Source organism: Nelumbo nucifera, chromosome 2 (genome assembly GCF_055504915.1).
Source record: "Nelumbo nucifera cultivar China Antique chromosome 2, China Antique-T2T, whole genome shotgun sequence".
In the NCBI taxonomy this organism is placed as follows: domain Eukaryota; kingdom Viridiplantae; phylum Streptophyta; class Magnoliopsida; order Proteales; family Nelumbonaceae; genus Nelumbo; species Nelumbo nucifera.
In genome coordinates, this window is record NC_142650.1 from 46592981 (window position 1) to 46619664 (window position 26684).

Genomic DNA, 26684 nt, shown 5'->3' on the forward strand with positions numbered 1-26684 from the left:
TGCAACAAATATGGCTTTTTAGGAGACTCAACCACCTACTACTACTATGACTTAGGAATGCCCTTTTAGCTTTGACCTTAGGGAGGATTCTGGTGAGATACTGCTCACCTCGGAAGCCCCTTCGAGGGTGGCTTAACCTCCTGAAACAGAAGGAGGGGAAGAAGAGAAGGGAAGGTAGGAAAAAAGGAGGGACTAAGTGAGAGAAAAACGAAGGGATATTCATTCACACCTTTCATTATATGAGTATGGCCTTATATAGCTGGCCTACAGGTGTAATCATAGAGGGAATATCCTCTGATTTGCAGGGTAACTAACTCTGGAAAATATCGTGGAGGGAATATCCTCTGGCGGCAGAGTAACCAACTCTGAGTGTAACTAACTCTGGGGCTCTGTTGCATGTCCTTTTTGCCTCCTTGTGAACTGCTGATGGGTGGTGGTCTGCTCCACTCCCATTGTTGGGTTCGGGGGGAGTATTTGGGTCCCAACAATTCTTCCCTCCTTAGCATTGACCTTGCCCTCAAGGTCTAGGTTCGGAAACCTCTCATTCAGCCTTAGATAAGGTTCCCAAGTGGCGTCTTCTGGAGGCAGCCCAGCCCATTCTACCTTGGCTTCTGGTACAACCTGCCCACCTCGTCGAACCCAACGGAAATCCACAATTCTGATAGGCTCCGTGTAAATGTCCCCTTCTTCAGTGAATTGGGGTAAGTTGGATGAGATAGGAGTATGATTTCCCACAGCTTTCTTGAGAAGAGAGATGTGAAACACCGGGTGAAGCTTTGAGGTAGCAGGGAGTTCCAATCTGTAAGCAACAAGGCCCACTCTCTCCAGCACCTTATAGGGCCCATAATACCTGGGAGCTAGCTTGTGCCAAGCCCGTCTTACCACTGAGACCTGGCGGTAAGGTTGGAGCTTAAGGTAGACAAAATCACCCACCTGAAACTCTAATGGGCGGTGGTGAGAGTCATAGCGGACCTTCATTCGTTGCTGGGCTTTTGTCAAATTGGTCTTGAGCAGTCTAAGGATCTCGTCTCTTGCCAGTAGGCGAGTCTCTACTTCTGCCACCTTGGACGACCCATATTCATAGGGTAATATGGGAGGGGGTTCTCTGCCGTATAGGGCCTTGAAGGGTGTCATTCCTGCATCCGACTGATAAGTCGAGTTGTACCAGTATTCTGCCCACGGAAGCCAGTGGGCCCACTGTCTAGGCTTCTCCCCTATGAAGCATCTAAGGTAGGCTTCTAAGCATCGATTAAGGACTTCAGTCTGTCCATCAGTCTGCGGGTGATAGCTTGTGGATGGATGCAGTTGGGTTCCTTGCAATCGGAAGTATTCCTTCCAAAACGAACTCAGAAAGGCAGGGTCACAGTCCGAGACAATGGATCTTGGTGTTCCATGCAGTTTTGCCACGTCCTGTATGAAGATGTCAGCCACCATTGCTGCGGTGTAAGGGTGAGGCAATGCAGAGAAATGGCTATACTTGGTGAGACGGTCAACCACTACCATGATAACCTCCTTCCCTACAGAACGGGGAAGTCCTGTGATGAAGTCCATGGAGAGGTCTTCCCACACTTGCTCTGGAATTTTGAGGGGTTGTAGAAGGCCCGCGGGAGACTGTGAGGAGTATTTTTGCTGTTGGCAAGTTTGGCATTTGGATACATAGTGCAACACATCCTTGCGCATTCCTACCCAATGGTAGTGGCTGCTGAGTCTCTTTAGGGTCCGTAGCACCCCTGAATGTCCCCCCAACGCGGAATCATGAAACAACCTTAGCAGTTCAGTTTTGTGGGTGGAATTTGGAGCAACCACAAACTTGCCCTTAAAAAAAAGATCAGGTCCTACAATTTGGTAACCCGCAACCTGGGAAGGGTCACGTCTCCACTTTTCCCTGATGTCCTGTAGCCGCGGATCAGATCTGGCTTCTTGCCGTATAGCTTCAAACAAGGGAAAACTGGGCTGAGAGCAGGTCAGTTGGGCCAGCTCTTCTACCCGTGATAAGGCATCAGCTACTTTGTTGGCGGGCCCAGGTTTATACTCTATGTGGTAGTCAAATCCCATCAGTTTACTAAGCCTTTTTGCTGCTCCGAGGTGTGCACCCTTTGTTCTGCTATGTACTTCAAACTTCGTTGGTCTGTCCTTATGATAAATTGGCGTCCCAATAGGTATGTATGCCATTTCTGTACTACCATTACCACAACCATCATTTCCTTGACATAAGTGGACTGATTTTGGTGAGTTGCTGAGAGAGCCTTGCTGAAATAAGCAATGGGTTGCCCCTTCTGCATCAGGACGGCCCCTACCCCTACACCCGATGCATCACACTCTATCTCAAAGGGCTGAGAGAAGTCCGGAAGAGTGAGGACTGGAGGGCTAGAAACTGCTATCTTCAAGTCTTCAAAGGCCCGTTGGGCATCATTAGCCCAACCAAAAGAATCCTTCTTTAACAAACGCGTTAGAGGGGCGGCCATAAGCCCATACCCCTTAATGAAGCGCCTATAATGACCGGTAAGCCCAAGAAAACCCCTGAGAGCCTTTACAGTAGTGGGCTTGGGCCACTTTTGGATGGAATCTATCTTTTCTGAGTCTTCCATGACCCACCCTGCTGCAACCACATGGCCTAAGTACTGAATCTGTCTTTGTCCAAAGGAACACTTTGTCATTTTGGCATGTAACTGGTGCTCCCTTAGAATTGTGAGGGTAAGTTTCAGATGTTCCATATGGGTGTCCCAATCCCTGTTGTAAACTAGAATGTCATCGAAAACACCAGAATAAATTGCCTTAGGAATGGCCTGAAGATGTCATTCATGAGGGCCTAAAAGGTGGAGGGGGCGTTGGTGATACCAAACGGCATAACCAGAAACTCATAATGGCCATCGTGGGTCCTAAAGGCTGTCTTGTGGATGTCAGCCTGGTGAACCCGGATCTGATGATACCCGGACCGCAGGTCTAGTTTGGAGAACACTTGTGCTTCCCCTAACTCGTCCAACAGTTCATCAATGAGGGGTATCGGGAACTTGTCCTTCACTATAATCTGATTCAGGGCCCGATAATCTATGCAAAAACGCCAACTACCATCCTTCTTCACTAGGAGTACAGGGGATGAAAACGGGCTGGTGCTGGTCTGTATATGCCCCTTGTCCAATAGCTCTCTTACTGCCTTCTCAATTTCCAGCTTCTGGAAATAAGGGTATCTATGGCCTCACATTGGCCGGTTTGGAATCTGGTAAGAGGGGTATCTGATGGTCATGGGCCCGGGGTGGAGGTAATTGGTTCGGTTCCTTGAATATGTCACCAAACTAATTGAGTATCGAACGTAGGGCCTCGTGTTGGGCTTCCGTGGGTTGGTCACAACCCTGATTGTTTAAAATTGGATTTGTGGGCCGAATGCCTAGTGCATAAACAAGGGCTGTCCAGCATCCTTGGAGGCCTGTGTCATGGAAGCTAAAGTATCACCTTGGGGACTAGGGGGCCACACCCCTGGTAAATGGCAAGTCTGTCCATCCTGGTAAAAATCCATTGTCATTTTGGCCCAATCACACAGTGCAGGACCTAGGCCACGTAACCAATGGATTCCCAAAATAATATCAGCCCCTGAGAAATCCAATGGGTGGAGATCTACCACGAAATTATGGCCCTGTATGAGGATCTTTTCCTTCTTACATACACCATCACATAACATCTGATTCCCATTAGCCACATGGATCGAAAAGAGAGGAGTGGGTTGTATAGTCATACCTAGTTTCTTTGCCAAACGACAAGTGATGAAATTCAGGGTAGAGCCACTGTCAATCAAAATCATCACAGACTGGCCAACCAATCTTCCTTCTACTCGCATGGACTGAAGAGGGTTGAGGCCCATGAGAGCGTGTAAGGAGATCTCGGCTTCGACAGGTTCTGGTTCGTCTGATATCAGTTCACAGTTTTCTATGTGCTCTGGTTCTGTCCCCTCCGGCTCTTCCTCTGTTTGAAGGAGAAACTCGCTGGACCCGACACTTATGGCCCGGCCCAAACTTGTCATCACAGTTGTAACAGAGGCCCTTCTCGCGTCGGGCCTGCATCTCAGCCCATGAGAGGCGTTTGAAGGGCATAGTGAGCCTGGGCAAAATGGGCTTCTGAGAATCCCCAACTTGTTTCATTGGTTGCTGTTCGGCCCGTTGGGTAACCTTCACATTTGGGTAGGACAACTAGTTGGCTCTGCGCATATTGTCGATTTTCTCTTCTTGCAGGCGAGCCAAACCCACTGCAGCCATGACTGTCTCCGGACGGAGAGCCCTCACCTCCAGGCGGATGTCCTCTCTGAGGCCTCCCACAAAACACCCTACTAAGGCCTTCTCCGGCCATCCATGTACCCTGGTCGCCATTCTCTCGAACTCGAGCTGGTAGTTTTCTACCGTCCCAATTTGCTTTAACCGAGTGAGGAGTTCATCGTAATCCACGAACGCCGTCGGCCCAAAACGAATGCACAGGGCTTCAGTGAACTCTGCCCAAGTTATCTGAGGATGGATTTGACGATACCACTGGAGCCATAGAATCGCGTCCAAGGAATGGGATCTCCACCGGAATAGTTGGGGAAGTTGATCTTGGTGACTTTTCCGACGGGTTAACCCCCAGTTCCTTGGTTGCTGGAAGCAGAGGCTTCCGCCCCTACTGGGTGACTAGTCTCGCCAGATTGTTGCTGAGAGGCGATGCTGGAGACGACCATCTTGAGTTCCCTGAGTTCGTTCAACACTTGGTGGAACCCAATCTCAAGCTGGTCGACTCTATCATCCATGGTAGAGGAACGTGTCTGCGGCATAGCTGGCCTACGATTTGGATAGCCTGGCTCTGATACCAACTTGGTGAGATACCGCTCACCTCGGAAGCCCCTTCGAGGGTGGCTTAACCTCCTGAAACAAAAGATGGAGGGGAAGAAGAGAAGGGAAGGTAGGAAAAAAGGAGGGACTCAGTGAGAGAAAAATGAAGGGATATTCATTCACACCTTTCATTATATGAGTATGTCCTTATATAGCTGGCCTACAGGTGTAATCATAGAGGGAATATCCTCTGATTTGCAGGGTAACTAACTCTGGAAAATATCATGGAGGGAATATCCTCTAGCGGCAGAGTAACCAACTTTGAGTGTAACTAACTCTGGGGCTCTGTCGCATGTCCTTTCTGCTTCCTTGTGAACTGCTGATGGGTGGTGGTCTGCTCCACTCCCATTGTTGGGTTCGGGGGAGTATTTGGGTCCCAACAGATTCATTAATTCCTTCTGTGACCATATGGAGTTGTATGGTAGGGCAATTCATTAGATGGATATTACCCCACCTCCCCCCACTTCTTTTGCGTCTACATCAGGTAACTCTGCCACAACTTTCCATATGTCTTCTCATTCCTCTGACTCTCATTGGATAATTGATTTTGGAGTCCCAAACCATATGACCGATAAGTTAAAATTGTTTTTAGTCCTATCATCTTCTCTCTGGTAGGGACAAGGTGAGACTAGCGGATGGCTCGTTCTCCACCATTACTGGTCAATGAACCATTTCCCTTCCCTTTGGCCTTACTCTTTCTAATGTTTTGCATGTTCCAAAGTTGCCTATTAACTTGTTTTCTGTTAGTAGTATCACTAATTTGTTAAATTGTTTAGTGACCTTCTTCCCTTCTTCTTATGTAATATAGGATTTGGCCTCGGGGAAGACAATTTGTAGAGGCAGTATGGTCGACAGGCTCTATATGATGGAGAGTAAGGCTAGTCTTGCGATCACAGTCCAAGAGTCAATCTAGTAAGAGTCAAACCTATTTGTGGCACAATCGTTTTGGTCATTTGTCTTTTGAGTCATTGGAAATTTTGTTTCTGGAGTTGTTTAAATCAGTGTTAGTGTCAGAGTCATGGTTTTCAAAACCAGACTGGACCGGACGGTCAGACTGGAAAAACCGGGAACCGATCAGGTGACTGGTTCCGTTTTCCCCAAAAACCGGATTTCCCCCCAAAACCGTTGATTTTGGTTAGCAAAATGCTGAACCAGGCGGTTAACCGTTCGAATGGTTTTGACCGTTTTTTATTTTTTTGATTTTTTTTTATTTTCTTGTTAGAACGGACCGAACGTTCGGTTCGAACGGTCAGACCGTTCGATCCGGTAACCGGACCCCTGACCAGTCCGGTCACCAGGTTGGTTTTAAAAACCATGGTCAGAGTTTACGTGTCAAACTTGCCAATTGAGTAAACATTGTAGAACTCATTTTTCTTCAAGAGATAATAAATCTAAATTTCCTTTTCATATTATTCATTCTGATGTTTGGGGCCTCGTTACTTTCCTTCTAAGATTGGTTATAAGTATTTTATTACACTTATTGATGACTATTATAGATATACATGGGTGTATTCAATGCGATCAAGAGATGAAGTGCCAAAATCGTAAAAGATTTCCAATGCATAATCTTCACCCAATTTCAAATTGAAATCCAAATCGTCCAACCCGGTAATGTCAAAAAATATTTTCATAGTGATCTCATGGAGTTTTTTGCTTCATGTGGGTCCTTTGGCAGCAACTCTTATGCCCAAACACCCCAACAAAATGGCATTGTTGAAAGAAAGAACCACCATATTCTTAAAGTTGCTCGTTGATTCCTGATACATATGAATGCCCCAAAATGTTTCTGGCTAGAGGCTATTTTAAGTGTTGCATATCTCATTAACCATATACCATCTTGTTGGTTAGAGTACAAGGTCCCACATCAACTCCTGTTTCCCAAGGCTCCCTTATTTCCTATTCCTATATGTGTGTTTGGTTGCCATTGTTTCGTTCAAGGCTTGTCTCCCACTCGTGGTAAACTGGATCCTTATGCTATTCCCTGTGTTTCCTGGGGTATACCGGGTATTCCTTATCTCAAAAGGGGTACCTGTGTTTTGACCCTGTTTCTTGAAAATATTGTGTTTCTATGGATTTCTCTTTCTTTTATTGTTTCTCCTCAAGGGAGAGTAGGACTGAGCATGCGTAGGTTTAGCTCCCTCCTCTTCTTGATCCTTTTCCATTCCTTGTTTTCTTTCATCGTCACAGAGGCCAGCCAAGTTCAAGGGCCGTGGAGCACCTAGAAGCTGTACCACCAATGCCATCAGATTCCTCAGGGGTTGATCCAATCCAGTTAGGTACTTTTATCCCTATCGATGTTTCTGATATTATTGCTATCGATACCTCTATTGCTGATGACCTTGACCTTCCTATTTCTCAAAGGAAAGGGGTTAGGTCTTATACCACTAAGCATCCCATTTCACATTTTGTCTTGTATGAGAATATCATACCTTCTTTCTGTGCCTTTCTCTCTTTTATTGACAATGTTCCTATTCCTAAGAATGTGGCAGAAGCTCTTTTAGTGCTTGAAGATCACACCTTCTTTCTGTGCCTTTCTCTCTTCTATTGACAGTGTTCCTATTCCTAAGAATGTGGCAGAAGCTCTTTTAGTGCTTGAATTGACAGATGCAATGAAAGAAGAGATTTTCTCTACATAAAAATGGCACATGGAAATTGGTGGATCTTCTTGAAGGAAAGAAACCGGTTGGATGTAAGTGGGTGTTATAATAAAGCACAAGGTTGATGGCATTATGGAACAATATAAAGCTCAATTAGTGGCAAAAGGGTTTACTTAAGTGTATGGAGTAGATTATGCAGAGACATTTTCTCTGGTTCCTAAAATGAATTCTATTAGAGTCCTTTTTTTCCCTAGTTGCAAATCTTGATTGGGACATTCATTAGTTGGATATCAAAATGCCTTCTTGAACGATGGTCTTGAAGAAGTTTACATGGTGTAGTCCCTAGTTTTCATGCTCAAGGTAGTGAGCAAAAGGTGTACAGGCTGAAGAAGTCCTTATATGGCCTAAAACAATCACCAAGGGCCTTGTTCAATAGGTTTCATTTAGCTATGCAACAAGAGAGGCTACAAGTAGTGTCAATTTGACAATACATTGTTTGTGGAAAGAGGGTAAGGTAAAATTGCAGCCGTGATAGTATATGTTGATGATATAGTTATCAGTGGTGATTGGAAATGTGAAATTCAGCTGAAGGAGTTCCTTGCCACTTAGTTGGAGGTGAAAGATTTAGGCCCATTAAGGTGTTTTCTTGGAATTGAAGTTGCCCATTCACTAAAGGGGATCTTTATTTCTCAGAGGAAATACATCCTAGATCTGTTACTAGATTCAAGAAAGCTGGCCAGACATTGTTTATGTTGTGGGTGTTTTTAGTCAATTCATGCATACCCCTAAGACCACCCACCAAGAAGTTGCTCAGAGAGTCCTAAGATATCTTAAGAAATTCCTAGGTGCTGGTTTGTTGTTCTAGAAGCATGGGCATTTGAATGTTGAGGTGTATACAAGTGCAGTTGGGTAGGATGAATTGATGAAAGAAAATCTACCAGTGGTTACTATACCTTTGTGGGAGGGAACCTAGTCACATGGAGAAGTAAAAAACAAAATGTAGTGGGTAGGTTTAGTGATGAAGCTAAATATAGAGTAATGTCTCATGGAGTGGTTGAGATCATGTGGGTAAAAAAATTTGTTGGGTAAAAACTTGTGAGTGGGGAAGTGTGTACACCCTATGTCAGTTTTGAAGAGCAACTTGCAGTCATCTTCACAAGGGCCTACATCACTTGCAGAATAATGATTTATGTGGCAAGTTGGGCATGATTGACATCTATGTCCCAACTTGAGGGGGAGTGTTAAAAGATTGTCTTAAGTTTAGTTTTAGTGCCGTAAGGGCAATATTATACTTTTACTTTGTTTTTGATCGCCCTAATATAAATACTAATGTTGGCGCCACCAGCACGACTTCTTGGCTCTCAATCTTTTTTTCCTCTCTTCTTCTCTTCTCATACAGATTTCTTCTTATTGTTATTTGTGTAATAGTATATATTTGACCTTTTAACATGTTTCTTTTCTAGATGGAAAGCTCTTATGGTTTTTGGCTTGTATCACCAACTTCCAAATACTTTTACACAACTCAACTCAACTAAGGCCCCATTTGGGAGGGTCAAGCTTTGGTTGAGTTGCTTTACTAGTTGAACTTCTTTGAAGAATCCAATAAAGGAAGCTTCAACAGATAGACATCTAAGCTTCAACTGACTATTGCTAGTCAGTTCGGTCTTTCTGGATTTTTCACTTAACCATTGCTTATAGGCTTTCTAGGTTGGCTTGGCCCCAAGGTTGAAAATTTCAATATGATATGTCCCATATTGGCTGTATTGTATTGTATTGGTGGCCCATCAATACACCCAAGGTTCAAAATTTTGATATGATATGCACTGTGTCGGGCATATTGTATCATATCAGTGGCCAATCGATATGCCTTTTTTAAGGCTTTTCCAATAGGGGTGATATTAAACATTAAATAACAATAAAACCTTTCCCTGTAAAAATATGAAAGTAAAAAATAAAAATATAGTTTTTTATTCACCTGGAAAACCTGATGCGCATGTTCATGCATATTGAGTGTATTGATACTTTGAACCTTGGATATGCCATTTTTAAGGTTTTTCCAAGTGATTAAATGTTAAATGACGATAAAACAATTCCCAGTAAAAATATGAAAGTAAAAAGAATTGTTAGAATGCTCGAGTTAGGGGCATTTTGGTCATTCTGGTGTATCTTATTGAAAGTGAAATGTCTATTGTATCTGAGTTCAAGTTATGTGTCCCATCTTCTATGAGGGACAAAATTGTCTTTCTTGTAACTCAAGTTTTTCATGAATAAAAGTCAAGTGGGTCGGCTAGGAGAGTAATTTTTGAACATCCTCTCTTCTAGTTTGGCCGAACACTCTTCTCCTCTCCTTCTTCTTTCTCTTTTCTTTCTTCTTTCTTCTTCTCTACTTTGACCTAGAAACAACTAGGGTTTATTCACATGGTATCAGAGCATTAAGGTCTGGTGTTCGTTTTCTTGCTGCTGTCTCCTTCCTGGGTTCGCCGCCAGCTTCACAGTAGGTTTCATCATCCTATAACTGATCTGATTGACGACTCGATAAAGGGCTGAAAAGGAGTTGTCGTTTTGAGGGCCTGGAGGTGAGAATGCCTCTGGCCGGTGCTGTGGTGGTCGTTGAAGTGGTATACTAGACCCTCTATTCAGTGTACGAAGAGGGCTGGTCGTATACAGGTATGGACACTGCTGTCGTGTGCTCAGAAATGGACTGTGAATGCTGATTTTTTTTTTGTGTGCTTCGAAAGTTAGTTGTTGTGGTGTTGGGTGAAACTGATACACATATCAGTCATGTCTTTTTTTGTGTTTTCTTGCTCACATGTGTGCTGAAAGAAGAGTGGTAGACTGCTGATGTCCACGACAGCAGTGGTGTGGTGTTGATTGTGTTGTGGTGGCTGACATATCTATGTTTTTAAATGCTTAAAAGTGAACCCCTAGACCTTGTGTGTAATCAGTTCTGTAGTGTGCAGAACAAGTGTTCGATGAAATGACTGAGTAATTTCAGTAGTGGTGTGTTGGTGGTAAATGGTCCTGCAGTGTGCAGTCCAAGTGTTTGATGTGTTGACTGAATGATTTCAGCTTTAGAGTGTAGTGTGTAATGTGCAGTTGAAGAAAGTAGGTTGGTGGTATTGTAAGTGAGATAAGTCTTGTGACAAGTGTGAGATTGTGGTGTATATTCAGAGGAGACATAATTGAGATGGCTTCAACTATAGTTGGGAATGACAACAAAACAGGCATCATGCTCTCTTCAGTTTATCTAAGTGTTCAAATGACATCCATCAAATTGAATGGTGAGAACTATGTACCATGGGCAAAATCTGTGGAGGTGTTCTTGAAGGCCAAGAGGAAAGTAAAACATGTGAGGGAGGAGAAACCTTCCTCTGATTCTCCTGGGTTCAGTGATTGGGAACAAGATGATGCACAGATAATGACATGGCTTTGAAACAGCATGGAACCGAAGATTAGTGTGAACTTCATGTTCCTAGATACAGCCAAAGAGATCTGGGATCATGCTAAAAAGTTGTACTCTGGACAAGACAACACAACTAGGGTATATCAGTTATACCAAGAGTACTTCAATTTGAAGCAAGGAAGTCAAAGCTTAGAAGAGTATTATGCAAGTTTGAGAAACATCCGCAATGAGCTAAATGTGTATCACCCTCTAACATCAGATGTCCAGATCCAACAACAGCAACGTGAATAGCTTGATGTGACTAGGTTTCTTGTGGGCTTGAAGGCTGAGTATGAGCCTGTCAGAGCACAGATATTGGGGGGATCAGCTCTCCCCTCACTTGAAGAAGTTTTTGCCCGTCTTAAGAGGACATCCATTGAGCCAGTGGAACATTCTTCCTTCTCTGATAGATCTGGTTTGGTAGTGACTAAAGGGAGTAGTCGTGGAAGTAGAAGTGATGGTGGCAGCAGTGGTCCTCCAAGCAACCGTGGTGGACACATGTTTAACCGGGCCAGTGGCTGGACTGGAGGCCGTGAGTCAGGGGGAGGCCGTGGAAAAGGAAGGGGTAATGCTCAGAGAAAATGTACACATTGTGGCTTAGAGGGGCACACAGTTAATTTCTGCTATGATTTGCGTGCTCCACCCAACACTTGGGCTAACCATGTTACATCTAAAAGTAGTAGCACAATTACTGAAAGCCAACAAACTGCACCAACCCCCTCCACACCCACTTGTGCTTCCAGGCAGGAAATGGTGAGTGTACCACGGGCAATATATGAGCAGTTCCTTCAAACATCTCAGCAGAACACAGCTACACTTGCCCATTCAGGTATGACTTGTTTAGCTTCCAAAGCCTCACCCTTGATCATTGATTCTGGCGCCTCGGACCATATGTCTGGGACTCCTGATGTATTTTCTTCCCTTTCTCGCACCTCCACATCTCAGACAGTTACACTTGCTAATGGTTCTACATCTCCTATTTGTGGTGTTGGTGATGTTGATCTCTCCTCATTGTCTTTAGCATCTGTTTTATATGTTCCTAAGTTCCCTTTTAACCTTATGTCCGTTAGTAGATTAACCAAGTCCCTTAATTGCTCTGTAACCTTCTATCCTTCTTCTTGTGTGTTTCAGGATCTCAAGACGGGGACGAAGATTGGTGGAGGGCATGAAGCCGGTGGTTTGTATTACCTTGATGGTGGTGGCCTTCCAGTGGCTTTTCAGTCGTCTCTTACTCCTCTCCAATGGCACTGCAGACTTGGTCATCTCTCTCTCAAGGCTTTGAAGCTGCTAGTTCCTTCCTTGAGTCATCTTTCATCATTAGATTATGAGTTACGTCAGTTGGGAAAACATCATCGAGTCTCATTTAGTCCAAGAACTGATAGTCGTGTCTCAAGTCCTTTTGCTTTAGTTCATTCTGATGTATGGGGTCCAGTTAAAGTGGTTTCATACAATGGGTTTAAGTATTTTGTAATCTTTGTTGATGACTTTTCAAGGATGACATGGATCTATCTTATGAAAGACCGTAGTGAATTGTTCTCTATTTTTCAGAAATTTCATGCTGAAATACGCACTCAGTTTGGTGTTCATATGAAAATACTTCGCTCCGATAATGCCAAAGAATACATCTCCTCATCATTTCAGCAATACCTAGAACATCATGGAATAATTCATTAAACTTCTTGTGCCTACACCCCGCAACAAAACGGTGTAGCTGAACGGAAAAATAAACATCTTCTTGAAACTGCTCGGTCCTTGATGATCAATATGCATGTCCCAAAGCACTTTTGGAGTGATGCTGCTCTTACATCCTTTTTTTTAATAAATCGGATGCCCATGTCAATCCTTGGAAGTCAATCCCCTTTCTCCGTGTTGTTCCCCACTTTGTCTCCCTTTCCTCTCACCCCAAGAGTCTTTGGCTGTGTTTGTTTTGTTCAGCATTTGGGGCCTGGAGTAGACAAGCTAGATGCTCGGGCTACGAAGTGTATTTTTCTTGGCTACTCAAGGACTCAGAAAGGGTACAAGTGTTATAACCCTCAGTTTCATAAATCGTTTGTGTGCCCTGATGTCACCTTCTTTGAGTCAGTTCCTTTTTTCTCCAATGTCGGGGTCTCTTCTTCTCCCTCTGTGGTTCCTCTTCCTATTCCGGTTGTGGACCCCCTTCCCGTAGCTCCCACTCCTACTGCAGATGCACATCATACGCCAGTTACTACAGAGAGGCCGCCAATTACTCAAGTGTATACTCGTAGAAGTGCTTCGGCTCCTCCTCCACTTCAGCACCCGCCGACAAATCCTGCTACTGCTCCTTCTCCCTCAGATCTTCATCTCCCTATTGCTTTGCGGAAAGGTAAACGTACTTGTACTTCTCATCCCATTTTAGACTATGTTTCCACTGCTCACCTTTCTGCTTCTCATTGCAAGTTTATATCATTACTCTCATCGGTTCCCATTCCCAAGACTGTACAAGAAGCCCTTGCCTCTCCAGGGTGGCGGCAAGCCATGGAAGAAGAACTCTCTGCTCTACAACATAATCATACGTGGGAACTCACCCCCCTTCCTCCTGGTAAGCATACTGTTGGGTGTAAATAGGTTTATACAGTGAAGCATCTTCCTGATGGCAGTGTGGAACGATTGAAGGCACGGTTAGTGGCCAAGGGCTATTCTCAGTTATATGGTGTGGACTATATGGAGACATTCTCTCCTGTGGCTAAAATTGGTTCAGTTCGGGTGTTGATCTCATTGGCTACTATGTATGATTGGCCTCTCCTACAACTTGACATAAAAAATGCCTTCCTACATGGTGATCTTGTTGAGGAGGTGTATATGGAGCAACCACCAGGGTTTGTTGCTCAGGGGGAGGCTGGTAAGGTGTGCAGGCTCAAAAAGGCAATCTATGGACTGAAACAATCTCCTTGTGCATGGTTCGGCAGGTTCAGTGAAGTGGTGAAGGCCTTTGGGATGAAACAGTGTCAGGTTGATCATTCCGTGTTTAGCTATAATTCAAAAGATGGAAAAATCTTGCTAGTCGTGTATGTGGATGATATTTTCATAACTGGAAGTGACAGCAATGGAATTGATAGGCTGAAAAAATTCTTACAGGACCACTTCAATACGAAAGATCTGGGGAAGCTAAAGTATTTCTTAGGAATAGAAGTTGCGAGGTCAAAATAGGGGATCAACCTATGTCAGAGGAAATATGTTCTTGATCTACTTGAAGAAACAGGGTTGTTAGGTGCTAAACCAGCAGAGACTCCTATGGAACTCAATGCCAAGTTAAGTGTGGATGCAGGTGAAGAGTTTGATGATCCTGGAAGATACAGAAGGTTGGTGGGAAAGTTGAACTACTTGACCATTACCCGACCAGATATATCATTTGCTGTGAGTGTGGTGAGTCAGTTTATGCAACATCCCCAGGTTCCTCACTGGGAAGCTGTTATGAGAATTGTTAGGTACCTAAAGGGTGCTCCAGGTCGTGGTTTGTTATACCAAAATGGAGGACCTCTTGAGATAGTAGGGTACACAGATGCTGATTGGGCTGGCTTTATATCAGACAGGAGGTCAACCACAGGGTATTGTACCTTCTAGGGTGGCAATCTTGTAACTTGGAAGAGCAAGAAGCAAACAGTGGTGGCAAGTAGTGCGGAAGCAGAGTACAGGGCTATGGCCCATACCACATGTGAACTAGTATGGCTGAAGAACCTATTACAGGAGATGGGTTTCTCAATTGACAAACCCATGAAACTATACTGTGATAACCAAGCTACTGTTCACATCTCATCCAATCCTGTCTTCCATGAAAGAACTAAACATATTGAGGTGGATTGTCACTTTGTGAGAGAAAAAGTGATAAGTGGGGTAATAACTACATCTCATGTGAGCTCAGGAAATCAGTGGGCAGATATCTTCACAAAAGGATTGTCTCGGGGAAGAATAGATTACATTTGTAACAAGCTGGGACTATATGATATATACTCTCTAGCTTGAGGGGGAGTGTTAGAATGCTCGAGTCAGGGGCATTTTGGTCATTTAGGTGTATCTTATTGAAAGTGAAATGTCTATTGTATCTGAGTTTAAGTTATGTGTCCCATCTTTTATGAGGGACAAAATTGTCTTTCTTGTAACTCAAGTTTTTCAAGAATAAAAGTCAAGTGGGTCGGCTAGGAGAGTAACTTTTGAACATCCTCTCTTCTAGTTTGGCCGAACACTCTTCTCCTCTCCTTCTTCTTTCTCTTTTCTTTCTTCCTTCTTCTTCTCTACTTTGACCTAGAAACAACTAGGGTTTATTCACAAGAATAAATAAAGTTTTTTATTCACCTGATACACATGTTCATGTGTATCGGGTGTGAAGAAAACTAAAGAGAGGTGAGCTTGAGAGTTCAGCAATGAGGGTCTGAGAATGAGAGTTTCGAACCTTTTCTCTCTCAGCACCCTAACACTCTTTTATTAAGATATATTTGAATAATTACAAGGAGGCCCTTAGTTGGGCAAGAATTTACAAAGAACTTAATATAGACAGGATGTGCCCAGAATAAGGCCCATTACAGAAAAGAAACATAAATAACAAGAAAGAATAAACAACCTATGGGCCATTCGGCCCATCTTCTCTACACTCCCCCTTAAGCTGAGCATAGATGTCAATCATGCCAAGCTTGCTGGTATCATGCTGAAGTTTTGCCTTGGGAATGCCTTTGGTGAGAAAATCTGCCAACTGTCCTTCAGATGTGATGAAAGGAAAACACACTTCACTCGAAGAGACCCTTTCTCTAATGAAGTGTCGATAAACTTCAATATGCTTGGTTCTATCATGTTGCACTGGGTTGTGAGCAATGTTGATGGCAGCTTGATTATCACAGTACAACATCATTGGCTTGTCATATTCAACTCCAAGTTCTTCCATCAATGATTTTAGCCATAATAATTCAGAAACTCCATGTGCCATGGCCCTGTATTCTGCTTCAGCCGAAGACCGAGCAACAACCGATTGTTTCTTGCTTCTCCAAGAAACAACATTACCAGCCACCAAGCTGCAATACCCAGAAGTAGATCTTCTGTCAGCAATGTTTCCGGCCTAGTCAGCATCGGTGTAGGCTTCAAGTTTCAGATGACCATGCTTGGTAAACAGAATACCCTTTCCTGGGGAGCCCTTCAAATAACATAGGATTCTCTCTGCTGTTGCCATATGAGTGTCTCGGGGAGCATGCATGAATTGGCTAATGCAACTAACTGCATATGCAATATCTGGCCGAGTCATGCATAGGTACAAAAGTTTCCCAAGAAGTCTCTGAAAGATTCCTTTGTCTTCTAACAATGTCCCTTCTAAGGCTGAGAGTTTATGACTCATATCAATAGGAGTAGCAACTGGTCTAGCACCCATCTTTCTAGTCTCGGAGAGCAAGTCAAGAACATACTTCCTTTGGGAGATAAGAATCCGATCCTTGGATCGAGCCACTTCTATACCAAGAAAGTATCTCAAGTCCCCCAAATCTTTAATCTCAAACTCTGTATGGAGAAAAGATTTTAGACCATGAATTCCTGAAACATCATTACCAGTCACTACAATATCATCTACATACACAATGAGGTATACTGCCAGAGGTTCACTCCTCTTCACAAAAAGAGTATGATCGGACTGTGTCTGCACATAACCAAAGTTAACAAGTGCTGTTCTAAATCTCTCAAACCATGCTCTAGGGGACTGTTTCAGTCCATAAAGAGATTTCTTCAGCCTGCATACCTTCCCTTTCATATCAGTTCCATACATCCCTAGAGGAAGAGACATATAAACCTCCTCATGTAATTCACCATTCAAAAATGCATTCTTCACATCCAATTGATAAAGAGGCCAATCAAAGTGAGCAGCTAAAGATAGAAGAACCCTCACAGATGTCATCTTGGCAATAGGGGCAAAGGTCTCTAAATAATCAATCCCATATGTCTGTGTATAGCCTTTTGCAACCAGCCTGACCTTGTACCTTTCACTGGTGCCATCAGCTCGGTATTTGATAGTAAAGACCCACTTGCAACCGACTGGATCCTTCCCTTCAGGCAAATCCAGAACTTCCCATGTGTCATTCTTGTATAGGGCATCGATTTCAGATCTCATAGCATCGCTCCACTCTGGAATCTTAAGAGCTTCTGACACAGACCTGGGAATAGGATGAGAAGCAACAGAAGAGAGATAGGCAAAGTATGGAGGTGAAAGCAAACTGTAAGAAAGGTGCTTGGAAATGCAGTGTGCAGTGCACTTCCGTTTTCCTTTCTTAACAGCAATGGGAATATCAAGGTCAGGGAAGGATGAATCCAAAGGTGCTGAAACAGTACCTGTTGTCTCTTCTGTGACTGGAAGTGTATGAGGCTCATGTGTTGTAGGAGAAACAACCTGCACATTTCTGGATCTTTGCCTTTGATACACTTTGGGATTGAGGATAGGATGAGGAGGTAGAGTATTGGGACAAGGAGAAGCAGACACATCAAGACACTCAACAGGGATAGGAGAAGCAGACACATCAAGAGATTCAACAGGGACAGGAAGAGGAAGAGCAAACACCTGTGACAAATCCTCCCCCTGTGGACAATGTCCTTCTGGGGAGGAACCATAAAAGGGGGAAAACTCATCAAAGGTGACATCCATTGAGACATACTGAGTGCCAGACTTTGGATCAAAACAACAATAACCCTTCTGTGTGGGGGAATAACCAAGGAAGATACACTTTTGAACTTTGGGTTCAAATTTATGCCTTTGGACACTTGGAACATGTACATAACAGGTGCAGCCAAAGACACGAATAGGAACTGGAAAAAGGTCATTGTCTGGATGAAGAAGATTGAAGGGAGACTTAAACCCCAAAACCCTGGATGGCATACGGTTTATAAGGTAGGTAGCAGTAAGAAGAACATCACCCCAAAACCTGGTAGGAACATGTGAGGTAAATAAGATACTTCTTGCAACTTCAACAATATGCCTGTTTTTCCTCTCAGCAACCCCATTCTGTTCTGGGGTCCTAGCACATGAGCTTTGATGAATGACCCCCATGTCAGAGAGATAGCAGGATAGGTTTTTCTCAAAGTATTCTTTTGCATTGTCAGATCTGAAGATTTTAATCCTGGTATCAAATTGGGTTAGAACAAATTCATGGAATTGTCTTACAAGTCTTGGAACTTCATCACGGGATTTCATCAGGAATATCCAAATGAACCGAGAAAAATCATCAATAAACAGGATAAAATATTTATAGCCACCCATGGAAGGTAAGTGGTAAGGCCCCCACACATCAGAGTGCACAATATTAAAAGGAAAGGAAGATCTTTTATTACTCAAAGGATAATTGTTTCTACAATGCTTTGACAATTCACAAGACTCACAATGAAGACTAGACAAACTAATTCCCTTAAACAGTTCAGGGAAAAGATGACTCAAGGCAGAAAAAGACAGATGACCAAAACGACGATGACACAACATAATCCGACTAACATATTCTGAAGAAACAGATCCAAGAGCAGCATTCCCAAGATGATCAGTGCATTGTTCCGGGGTGTCAAGCAGGTATATTCCGTTCGCCTCATGGCCACTCCCAATCACCTTCTGAGACTCCAGATCCTGAAAAACACAATAGGAAGGAAAAAAGGTTACACAACAATTTAGTGATTTGGTTAAACTGCTTACAGACAACAAATTTGTATTTAGTTTAGGTACATGAAGGGCAGAAGGTAGGAACAAGGAATCCGTAGCCTTGATGGTTCCCTTACCAGAGATAGGGGCAAGTGAACCATCAGCTAAAGTGATTTTATCACGTCCAGGAAGCAAGTCATATGAAACAAATAAGGTAGAGAGATTGGTCATATGGTCAGAAGCACCTGAGTCAATAATCCAAGGGATCTTGAGATTACCTGAAGTGGTAGCATGATTGGCAGAAGCCCTTATACCTGAATGAGCAAATGCTGAAGCAACAGAAGAATTGCCTGAAGGGTTGGAAGAAGAGGTCACATCACTCAGCTGACTGATCATCTTCCCAAACTTTTCATATTCTGCTCTCATGGCTGCCAACTGTGCAGAAGCAGACATTTCTTCACTATCTGGCCCGGCAGCTACATTTGCACTTCCTGATCTTTTACTATCATGCCTTTTCTGAAACCGACTGGGAACAAGATTAGGATGTAATTTCCAGCACTTGTCTTTGGTGTGCTTCGGCTTCTTACAGTACTCACATATAACTTCTTTCTTTCCTATGCCACTAGAAGTTCCAGCATTCCCTTTGGGTTTAATCCCCATATTGGCAAAGTGATCATTAATATCAGCCCCTTGAACCTGAACAACCCTTCTGCTCTCTTCACTACTCACCAATGCATAAGCTTGTGACAAAGAGACACACTCCTTGGAAAGAATATTCTGTTTTGTGATATCATATTCTGGGTTTAGTCCAGTTAAGAACTCAAGTACCATGTTCCTTTGAACCAATTTTCTGTAGGTTTCTGCATCATTGGTGGTGTCCCAAGTTACAGCTTCTATTAGGTCAATCTCTTGCCATAGGGACTTCAGGGTTGAGAAATATACAGCAAGAGGTTTCTCCCCTTGCCTTAAATTCTTTACATCACTTCTCAATTTATATGCCCGGGCCACATTGAGTTTTTGTGTTAAGGTTTCCGCAACACTGTCCCAAACTTCTTTTGCTGAATTCATCCATAGGTAGTGTTGGCTGATTTGTGGCTGCATTGAGTTCACAAGCCACCCAATGACAGTGTAATTTTCTCATAGGATGGATCATCTTCTGGGGGAGCCTTCTTACTCCCGGAAATGAATCCCCACTTTCCTCTACTACAAACATGAATCTTTACTGATTGTGATCATGCCAGATAATTAGTTCCATCTAGTTTAACTATGGTCACAGTCAATAAGGAATCACTTGGAGTCCCCTGAACCAGTCCATATTCAGCACCATTTTTGTTTTCAAACTCTGAGGAGTACATCATGTACACACTCTAAATATGATTTCAGATGACTTATACAAGTATACTGAATGAGGACAAGCAATAACAGAGTTCAGCCGACCACAAGAAGACAATATACTGAGTTCAGCCTTCAAGAAGTAATCAGAAACTCCTAGGCACTGTGCACTCAGCCGAATTACCTTTTCAAAGCTGTGCACTCAGCCAAGAAGAGTAAATACCAATCGGTATTGCTGAACAGGCCTTTTCACAAACACAGTGTGGGCAATAGAGACAACCCCACTGTCAAGGAAGAGAAAAGACCCAAAAAACAGTTCGTACAGCCCCCTAAAACAGCCAAAATATGAGTAACAATACACAGCTTTGTTACAAGGATGTTTCGGCAGGTTTTAACAGTCCAAGAAGAAGAGAAAAACAGCCCAGAAATTTCTGGGTTAAACCAGATTTAATGCAGTCGAAGGTAGTACAGAACAGCTAGGATTTTTGGACACTTCAACAGTCCAAACACAGTCGAAGATAATACAGAACAACCAGAAAAACTGAGCACAACTTACAGTTCGAGCTTCAACAGACACAGTCGAGCTTCAAAACAGAACAACCAGAAAACTGAGCACAACTTATAGTTCGAACTCCAACAGTCCAAACACAGTCGAGCTTCAAAACAGAACCGAGCTGTTCCTCTTCCCCTCTTTCTTTCTCTGATTCTTCCTGGCCACCGAACCACTTCTCCAAGAGATTCTAGTCTTGGGCTCGTCCAATGACCTCCAAGAATCAGGCAGTACGTGACTAAGCTTCCAGCCCTAGGATATTCAAGTTCAGATACGCTTTGATACCATGAAGAAAACTGAAGAGAGGAGAGCTTGAGAGTTCAGCAATGAGGGTCTGAGAACTTAATATAGACAGGATGGGCCCAGAATAAGGCCCACTACAGAAAAGAAACATAAATAACAAGAAAGAATAAACAACCTATGGGCCATTCGGCCCATCTTCTCTACAGGGTGTATCAATACATTGAACCTTGGTGGACCCCACCTCACAAAACCAAAAGCAACAACATGAAATCCCTTCCAAACAGGCACTAAGCCTTGTCTCAACTATATGGGGTCAGCTAATTGAATCCTGTTATGCCATTCTGCCATATTGCTCTGGTTTGCTACATCTGTTAATCATATACTATTGATTTTTGTAATCATAGCTTTCATACTAAGATAATTGAGAAATCTTCTCTGTTCAGGTTAACAATATCAGTGGTTATCTTCCAGGAAGGATCGTATTTTTCTTGGTATGTGAAAACATGTTCAAGATGTCAATTATAATTTGACATCGTATATTTTTTCTTTGATTCTTTAGTCAGAAAGGCAAACTAGTTTGTAACTTAAGGAAACAACTTTGTGCATAAGTTTCTGCATATGGGTCTATCATTCAAAATTTTGTACATATCTGAGTTATTTTTTTCTCCTCTATACAACCATGAATTGAGTTAGCTTAAGTGGATATGGAGCAAAAGGAATATCCTGAAATACATTTATAATAATACTGTTGCCTCACTTGGGCTAAGATGCCAGACTCAAATGCAGATCTCCTTTTTCAGCAGCTACTTCTGTGATTCATCAATTTTGTTTTAAAAAATTGTTGTCTTTTCTAAATCGAATTTCATGTAATTTATTTCTTCACAGGTAAATATGCATCTCACACCCCGACCAATATTGCTGACTCGACATGGAGAGAGTCGGGATAATGTTAGGGGCAGAATTGGAGGAGACACAGTTTTGAGGTGCAGTGTATTATAAAGTATAATGGTGGAAATTTTTAAAACCTTTTACTGATATCACCAAAAATAAAAATGTTCACATATGATTGAATTCTTCTTCATGCATTTCATACAGAAATAAGAGCTGCAAGCCTGCAACCTGCAATTGTGGAATGTGCATGATGTTTACAATGACTTTGATAGATAATTTTTATAGAACCTCCAAGATTGCAACTGGTCATCATTTTTAAGATTTCTAATATTAATATCTTTCAGTAATTGGATCTAAATTTTCTTCAAAAGTAAGCTGTAGAGAAGATGGGCCGAATGGCCCATAGGTTGTTTATTCTTTCTTGTTATTTATGTTTTTCTGTAATGGGCCTTATTCTGGGCCCATCCTATCTATATTAAGTTTTTTGTAAATTCTTGCCCAACTAAGGGCCTCCTTGTAATTATTCAAATATATCTTAATAAAAGAGTGTTAGGGTGCTGAGAGAGTGAAGGTTCGAAACTCTCATTCTCAGATCCTCATTGCCGAACTCTCAAGCTCTCCTCTCTTCAGTTTTCTTCATAAGCCTTTGGAAGAATAGGCCCTTAGTAGCAAATAGAAAATCACCCAATATTGGCAATAGTGTAATAAACATGAGCATGTATATCAACCATATCCTCAAGGAACCCAACAATGGTTTTGTGGAAGTTATTTTTTAATCAATAGATACTATGTAGAAATAAAATTGTCATTATAAAATATGCTTCTCTGAAGCATACTAATAGCCTCATACCACTACAAAATATATATGTAGAGAACACTGATGTGGGCCCCACAGCTACGGTCCCACTGTGTTCGTAGGGTTGAAGGTGTTCTAGTCTTCCTAGGGTTAGCTGGTGGTCAGTTAGTTATGTCAGTTGTTATTTATTTCAGTCTTATTTTATTCTATTTGTTATGTAAATACTAAGGGCAGATCTGTCATTTCCTTGTAATGAGCATAACCTATAAATACTAAATAAAGTGGCGGCGGCAGAACATGATGCTTCTTTTCCTCCTTTCAACTCTTGTGTTCTACTGCTCTCTCTTCTCTCTTTCTCCTCTCTTTTCTATACTTTTTCTTCTATTTTCGAACCTGAAATCCATTAGGGTTCAAGACTGATAGCAGTCCTGAACGTCTACTTGGTATCAGAGCTAGGGTTTCTCATGTGAGTCTAGTCCAGCCAACCACATGAGAACCATCTAAGGCTGGAAGCTGAGAAAGTAGAGTTCGTTGACTGATTCTTGGAGATCGCTAGAGGGTTTAGCAGCTGTTTGAAGATTTGCAGAGTGTTGGTGATCAGGAAGAATCAAGCAGCGAACAGCATTCTCTTGTAAGTTTTTTATTTTCTGAGAGAAGTACTATCAGAGAAGATAGGCTGGACCTATCTAGAAAGGGCGGCCAAACCACTCTAGGGTTTTCTTCCTTCTATTCTCTAGGGTTTTGTTTTAACCCTGCGGCAAACCCTAATACTGGTCTGAACCTTGTGATCTATCTGTGAAACTTTTCTCAAGTGTGATCAGTTTTAGGGTTTCATATTAACCCTACTACAAGTGTGATCCATACGGTACTACCAGGAGTGTGTGGCTGAGAATTTGCTTTTAAGGACTGGTTAAAACCCTAATTCTGTTTCAGCATATCAGATTATTCTCCAAGCTGTTTTCAGATTTCTTTTGGGGGGACTTCGAACTTTTCTAAGGGGTGAAAACTGTATGGACTGTTGCTGTTGTGTTTGATAATTGGTTTCAGATCAGACTTATATCTGTTTCATGCACATCTGCCGTGAATACAGATTGGTTCTATACTGATTTTGTGATTGTGGTTGATAGTCCAAGTGCAGTTTTTTCAACTGTAGTAACCCTAATCTTGAGACTACTGGTTCTTGACTGAAATGGAGTTTAAGAATCAGGCAGAAGGCAGTTTTGGGAACAGCAGTTGTGGTGGTGTTTCTGAGACAGGTTTCCAGATTACAACCGTAAGATTTGATGGATCAAACTATTTGGAATGGGCCCAATCAGCCATGATGGCTATTGGGGGAAGGGGTAAAGTAGGGTATCTCTTGGGAGATGTGAAAGAACCCTCCAAGGGAAACCCCATGTATACTGAGTGGGTCCAAGAAAACTACTTGGTTATGACATGGCTGTATAATTCTATGCAGCCTCATATCAGCCGCAATTACTTGTGGGCAAAGACAGCCAAGGAGATATGGGATGTTATGAAAGAAACTTACTCCCAACCCCTTAATGTTGCTAGAGCATATGAATTGAAATGTGAAGTGAATACCCTTAAACAAGGAGAGAAATCGGTTTCGGTCTACTTCTCTACCTTGAAGTCCCTGTGGCATGAGATTGATCACTTAGAGACTCTTGAGTGGGAGAGTCCCAAACATGCACAGACCCATAGAAAGCACATCGAGACAAACAAGGTGTTTGAGTTTCTGGCAGGCCTGAATTCAGAGTATGATATTGTGCGGCAACGGATTTTGACTAGAGATAGTGTGACCCTCTCTCAGGCATACTCCTTAGTGCATAGTAAAGAGACTAGGAGGAAAGTCATGATGCAACCTCAACCTCTTACACCGGCCCTTGTAGCAATTAAACCCAAATCAGGGGGTGATTCAGAGAGGGACAGGAAGAAGGAAGATAAAAGGGATGTGGTATGTGAGCATTGTAAGAAGCCTAAACACACAAAAGAAACATGTTGGAAGCTGCATCCTCATTTGGTCCCGGCAAAGTTGAGAAGCAAGAAGGGTAATGCTCATGTGGCAGTGACTACTAATTCAGCATCCTCGTCTGGCACAAGAGGCACACCTTTAGAGACCTTAGCTGCAGTTCGGGCTGCTCTAATACAGTTGGAAAAGGAAGTAGGCAACTCAGCTCAGTCATCGCAGTCACCATCAGCCCCTGCCACATCTGCTTTCGCACATTCAGGTACTCGAGCCTCAGCCTACCATGCCTCAGCTCCAAGTACTACTGCACCCTGTTGGGTAATAGGTTCAGGTGCATCTGACCAAATGACTAGCTTGCTTTCATTGTTTACCACTTATCATTTATCTTCTGGTAGGGATAAGGTATCTATTGCTGATGGCTCTCTTGTCCCCATTTCTGGCAAGGGTGACATCAAACTATCGGATACTATCTCCTTGTCTTCTGTCTTGCATGTTCCTAAACTTGATACTAACCTTCTTTCAGTTAGTAGTATTACCAAACATATGAACTGCTTAGTAACTTTCTTCCCTGACCGATGTGTTTTTCAGGACCTGGAGATGAAGAAGGTGATTGGGACTGGCCGTGAGACGAATGGGATCTATCTGCTCCGGGAGAGTTCTTGTCGGGAAGAGTCAGTGGATAAGAAGTCACTTGTTTCTCAGATTGTGAGTCCGGTTATGCTTTGGCATAACCGATTGGGTCATTTGTCTTTTCGGTCCTTAAAGAGTCTGTTCCCTACTTTGTTTGAGTCTGTTGAGTTGTCCCAGTTGAAATGTGAAAGTTGTGAGTTTGCTAAACATTGTAGAAACTCTTATTCATTGAGTAATAAAAGGAGTAATAGTTCTTTTGATATTGTGCATACTGATGTTTGGGGGCCATATCACATCCCTTCCATGGGTGGGTATAGATATTTTTTGTTATTTGTTGATGACTATACTCGGTTTTCTTGGGTTTATCTTATGCGTTTACGAGATGAGGTACCCGCCCTGACCCAAAACTTCCACCAAATGATCTTGACCCAGTTTGTTGCCAAGATCAAAGTTCTTAGATATGATAATGCAAAGGAATACTTTGCTAAGCCATTGGCATCTTACCTTCTTCATCATGGGGTTATCCACCAGAGCACTTGCCCTCATACACCTCAGCAGAATGGGGTTGCAGAAAGGAAGAATAGGCACATCTTGGAGGTGGCTCGAAGTATTATGTTTACCTCCAATGTCCCTATTCGGTTCTGGGGTGATGCTATCCTCACAGCGGTATATCTTATTAATCGGATTCCTTCCCGGGTTCTTGATATGAAACCTCCATTTTCCCTTCTATACCCAAATGAGGAGTTGTTTACTGTTCCCCTTAAAACATTTGGTTGTACCTGTTTTGTTCAGCTTCTCGGACCCCATCACTCCAAGTTCGAACCCAAGGCCTCCAAATGCATCTTTCTTGGTTATGCACAAACTCAAAAGGGTTATTGCTGCTATGATCTTGTTTCAGGGAAGAAGTTTGTCTCCATGGATGTCACTTTCTTTGAGGAGACACCCTATTATTCTCGGGTTTCTCCTTAGGGGGAGAGCAGTGAGAGTGGGGATTTGGGTCCTTTTCTTCAGGGGGAGTGCAGTGAGGGCAGGATTAATACTTTTGGGGCTGTTCCTTTACCTATTCCATTGGGTGATGAGGGCTGCAGTAGTGAGGGTGGTCAGAGGGATCAGGAGTTGAGAGTCTATCACAGGCGATGTAGGCAGGTTGATCTCGGTCATCAGCAGTCCAGGCCAGCTCCAACCTCTTCTGCGGCTCTAAGTCCAGGTATTACAGTCCCAGGATCCATAGAGACATCTTCCATTGTTTCCACTTCACCCCCTACAGACGACCTTGACCTTCCCATTGCCATCCGTAAAGGAAAATGGCATTGCACCACATCTACAACCCATTGCATTTCCCAGTTGTTATCCTATGATCGCCTATCTCCCTCCTATAGGTCTTATCTTACTTCCGTTGCTAATGTTCCTATTCCAAGAACAGTGCAAGAAGCCCTATCAGTCCCGGAGTGGAGAGGTGCAATGCAAGTCGAAATGGATGCCCTGTTGAAAAATAATACCTGGGAGCTAGTTGATTTGCCCAAAGGAAAGAAACCAGTTGGATGCAGATGGGTATTTACTGTGAAGCACAACGCGGATGGCTCCATTGAGAGGTACAAAGCTCGGCTAGTTGCAAAAGGGTTCACCCAGACTTATGGTATAGATTACTTGGAGACATTTGCCCCGATAGCCAAGATGACCACCATTCGAGTTCTATTATCTCTTGCAGCAAGCCACAATTGGCCTTTGTACCAAATGGACGTTAAAAATGCTTTTCTGAATGGAGACCTGCAGGAAGAGGT

The 26684-nt window shown here is 42.9% G+C and overlaps 1 protein-coding gene across 5 annotated transcripts in view; it reads left to right on the forward strand.

The window, feature by feature from the left end:
- The window catches only part of LOC104602554 (6-phosphofructo-2-kinase/fructose-2,6-bisphosphatase), a 68631-nt gene that overhangs the window by 29868 nt on the left and 12079 nt on the right, over positions 1-26684 (forward strand). For 4 of the 5 annotated variants that reach the window (XR_016082550.1, XR_016082551.1, XM_088898219.1 and 1 more), the window contains exons 15-16: positions 21064-21111; positions 21506-21603. Coding sequence is in view for 3 of the 5 variants with exons in the window: in XM_088898219.1 (XP_088754345.1) it covers positions 21064-21111; positions 21506-21603 (146 nt within the window). In the remaining 2 variants the exon portion in view is untranslated. The remainder of the gene's footprint in view (positions 1-21063; positions 21112-21505; positions 21604-26684) is intronic. The other variant, XM_088898221.1, reaches the window with a different exon arrangement.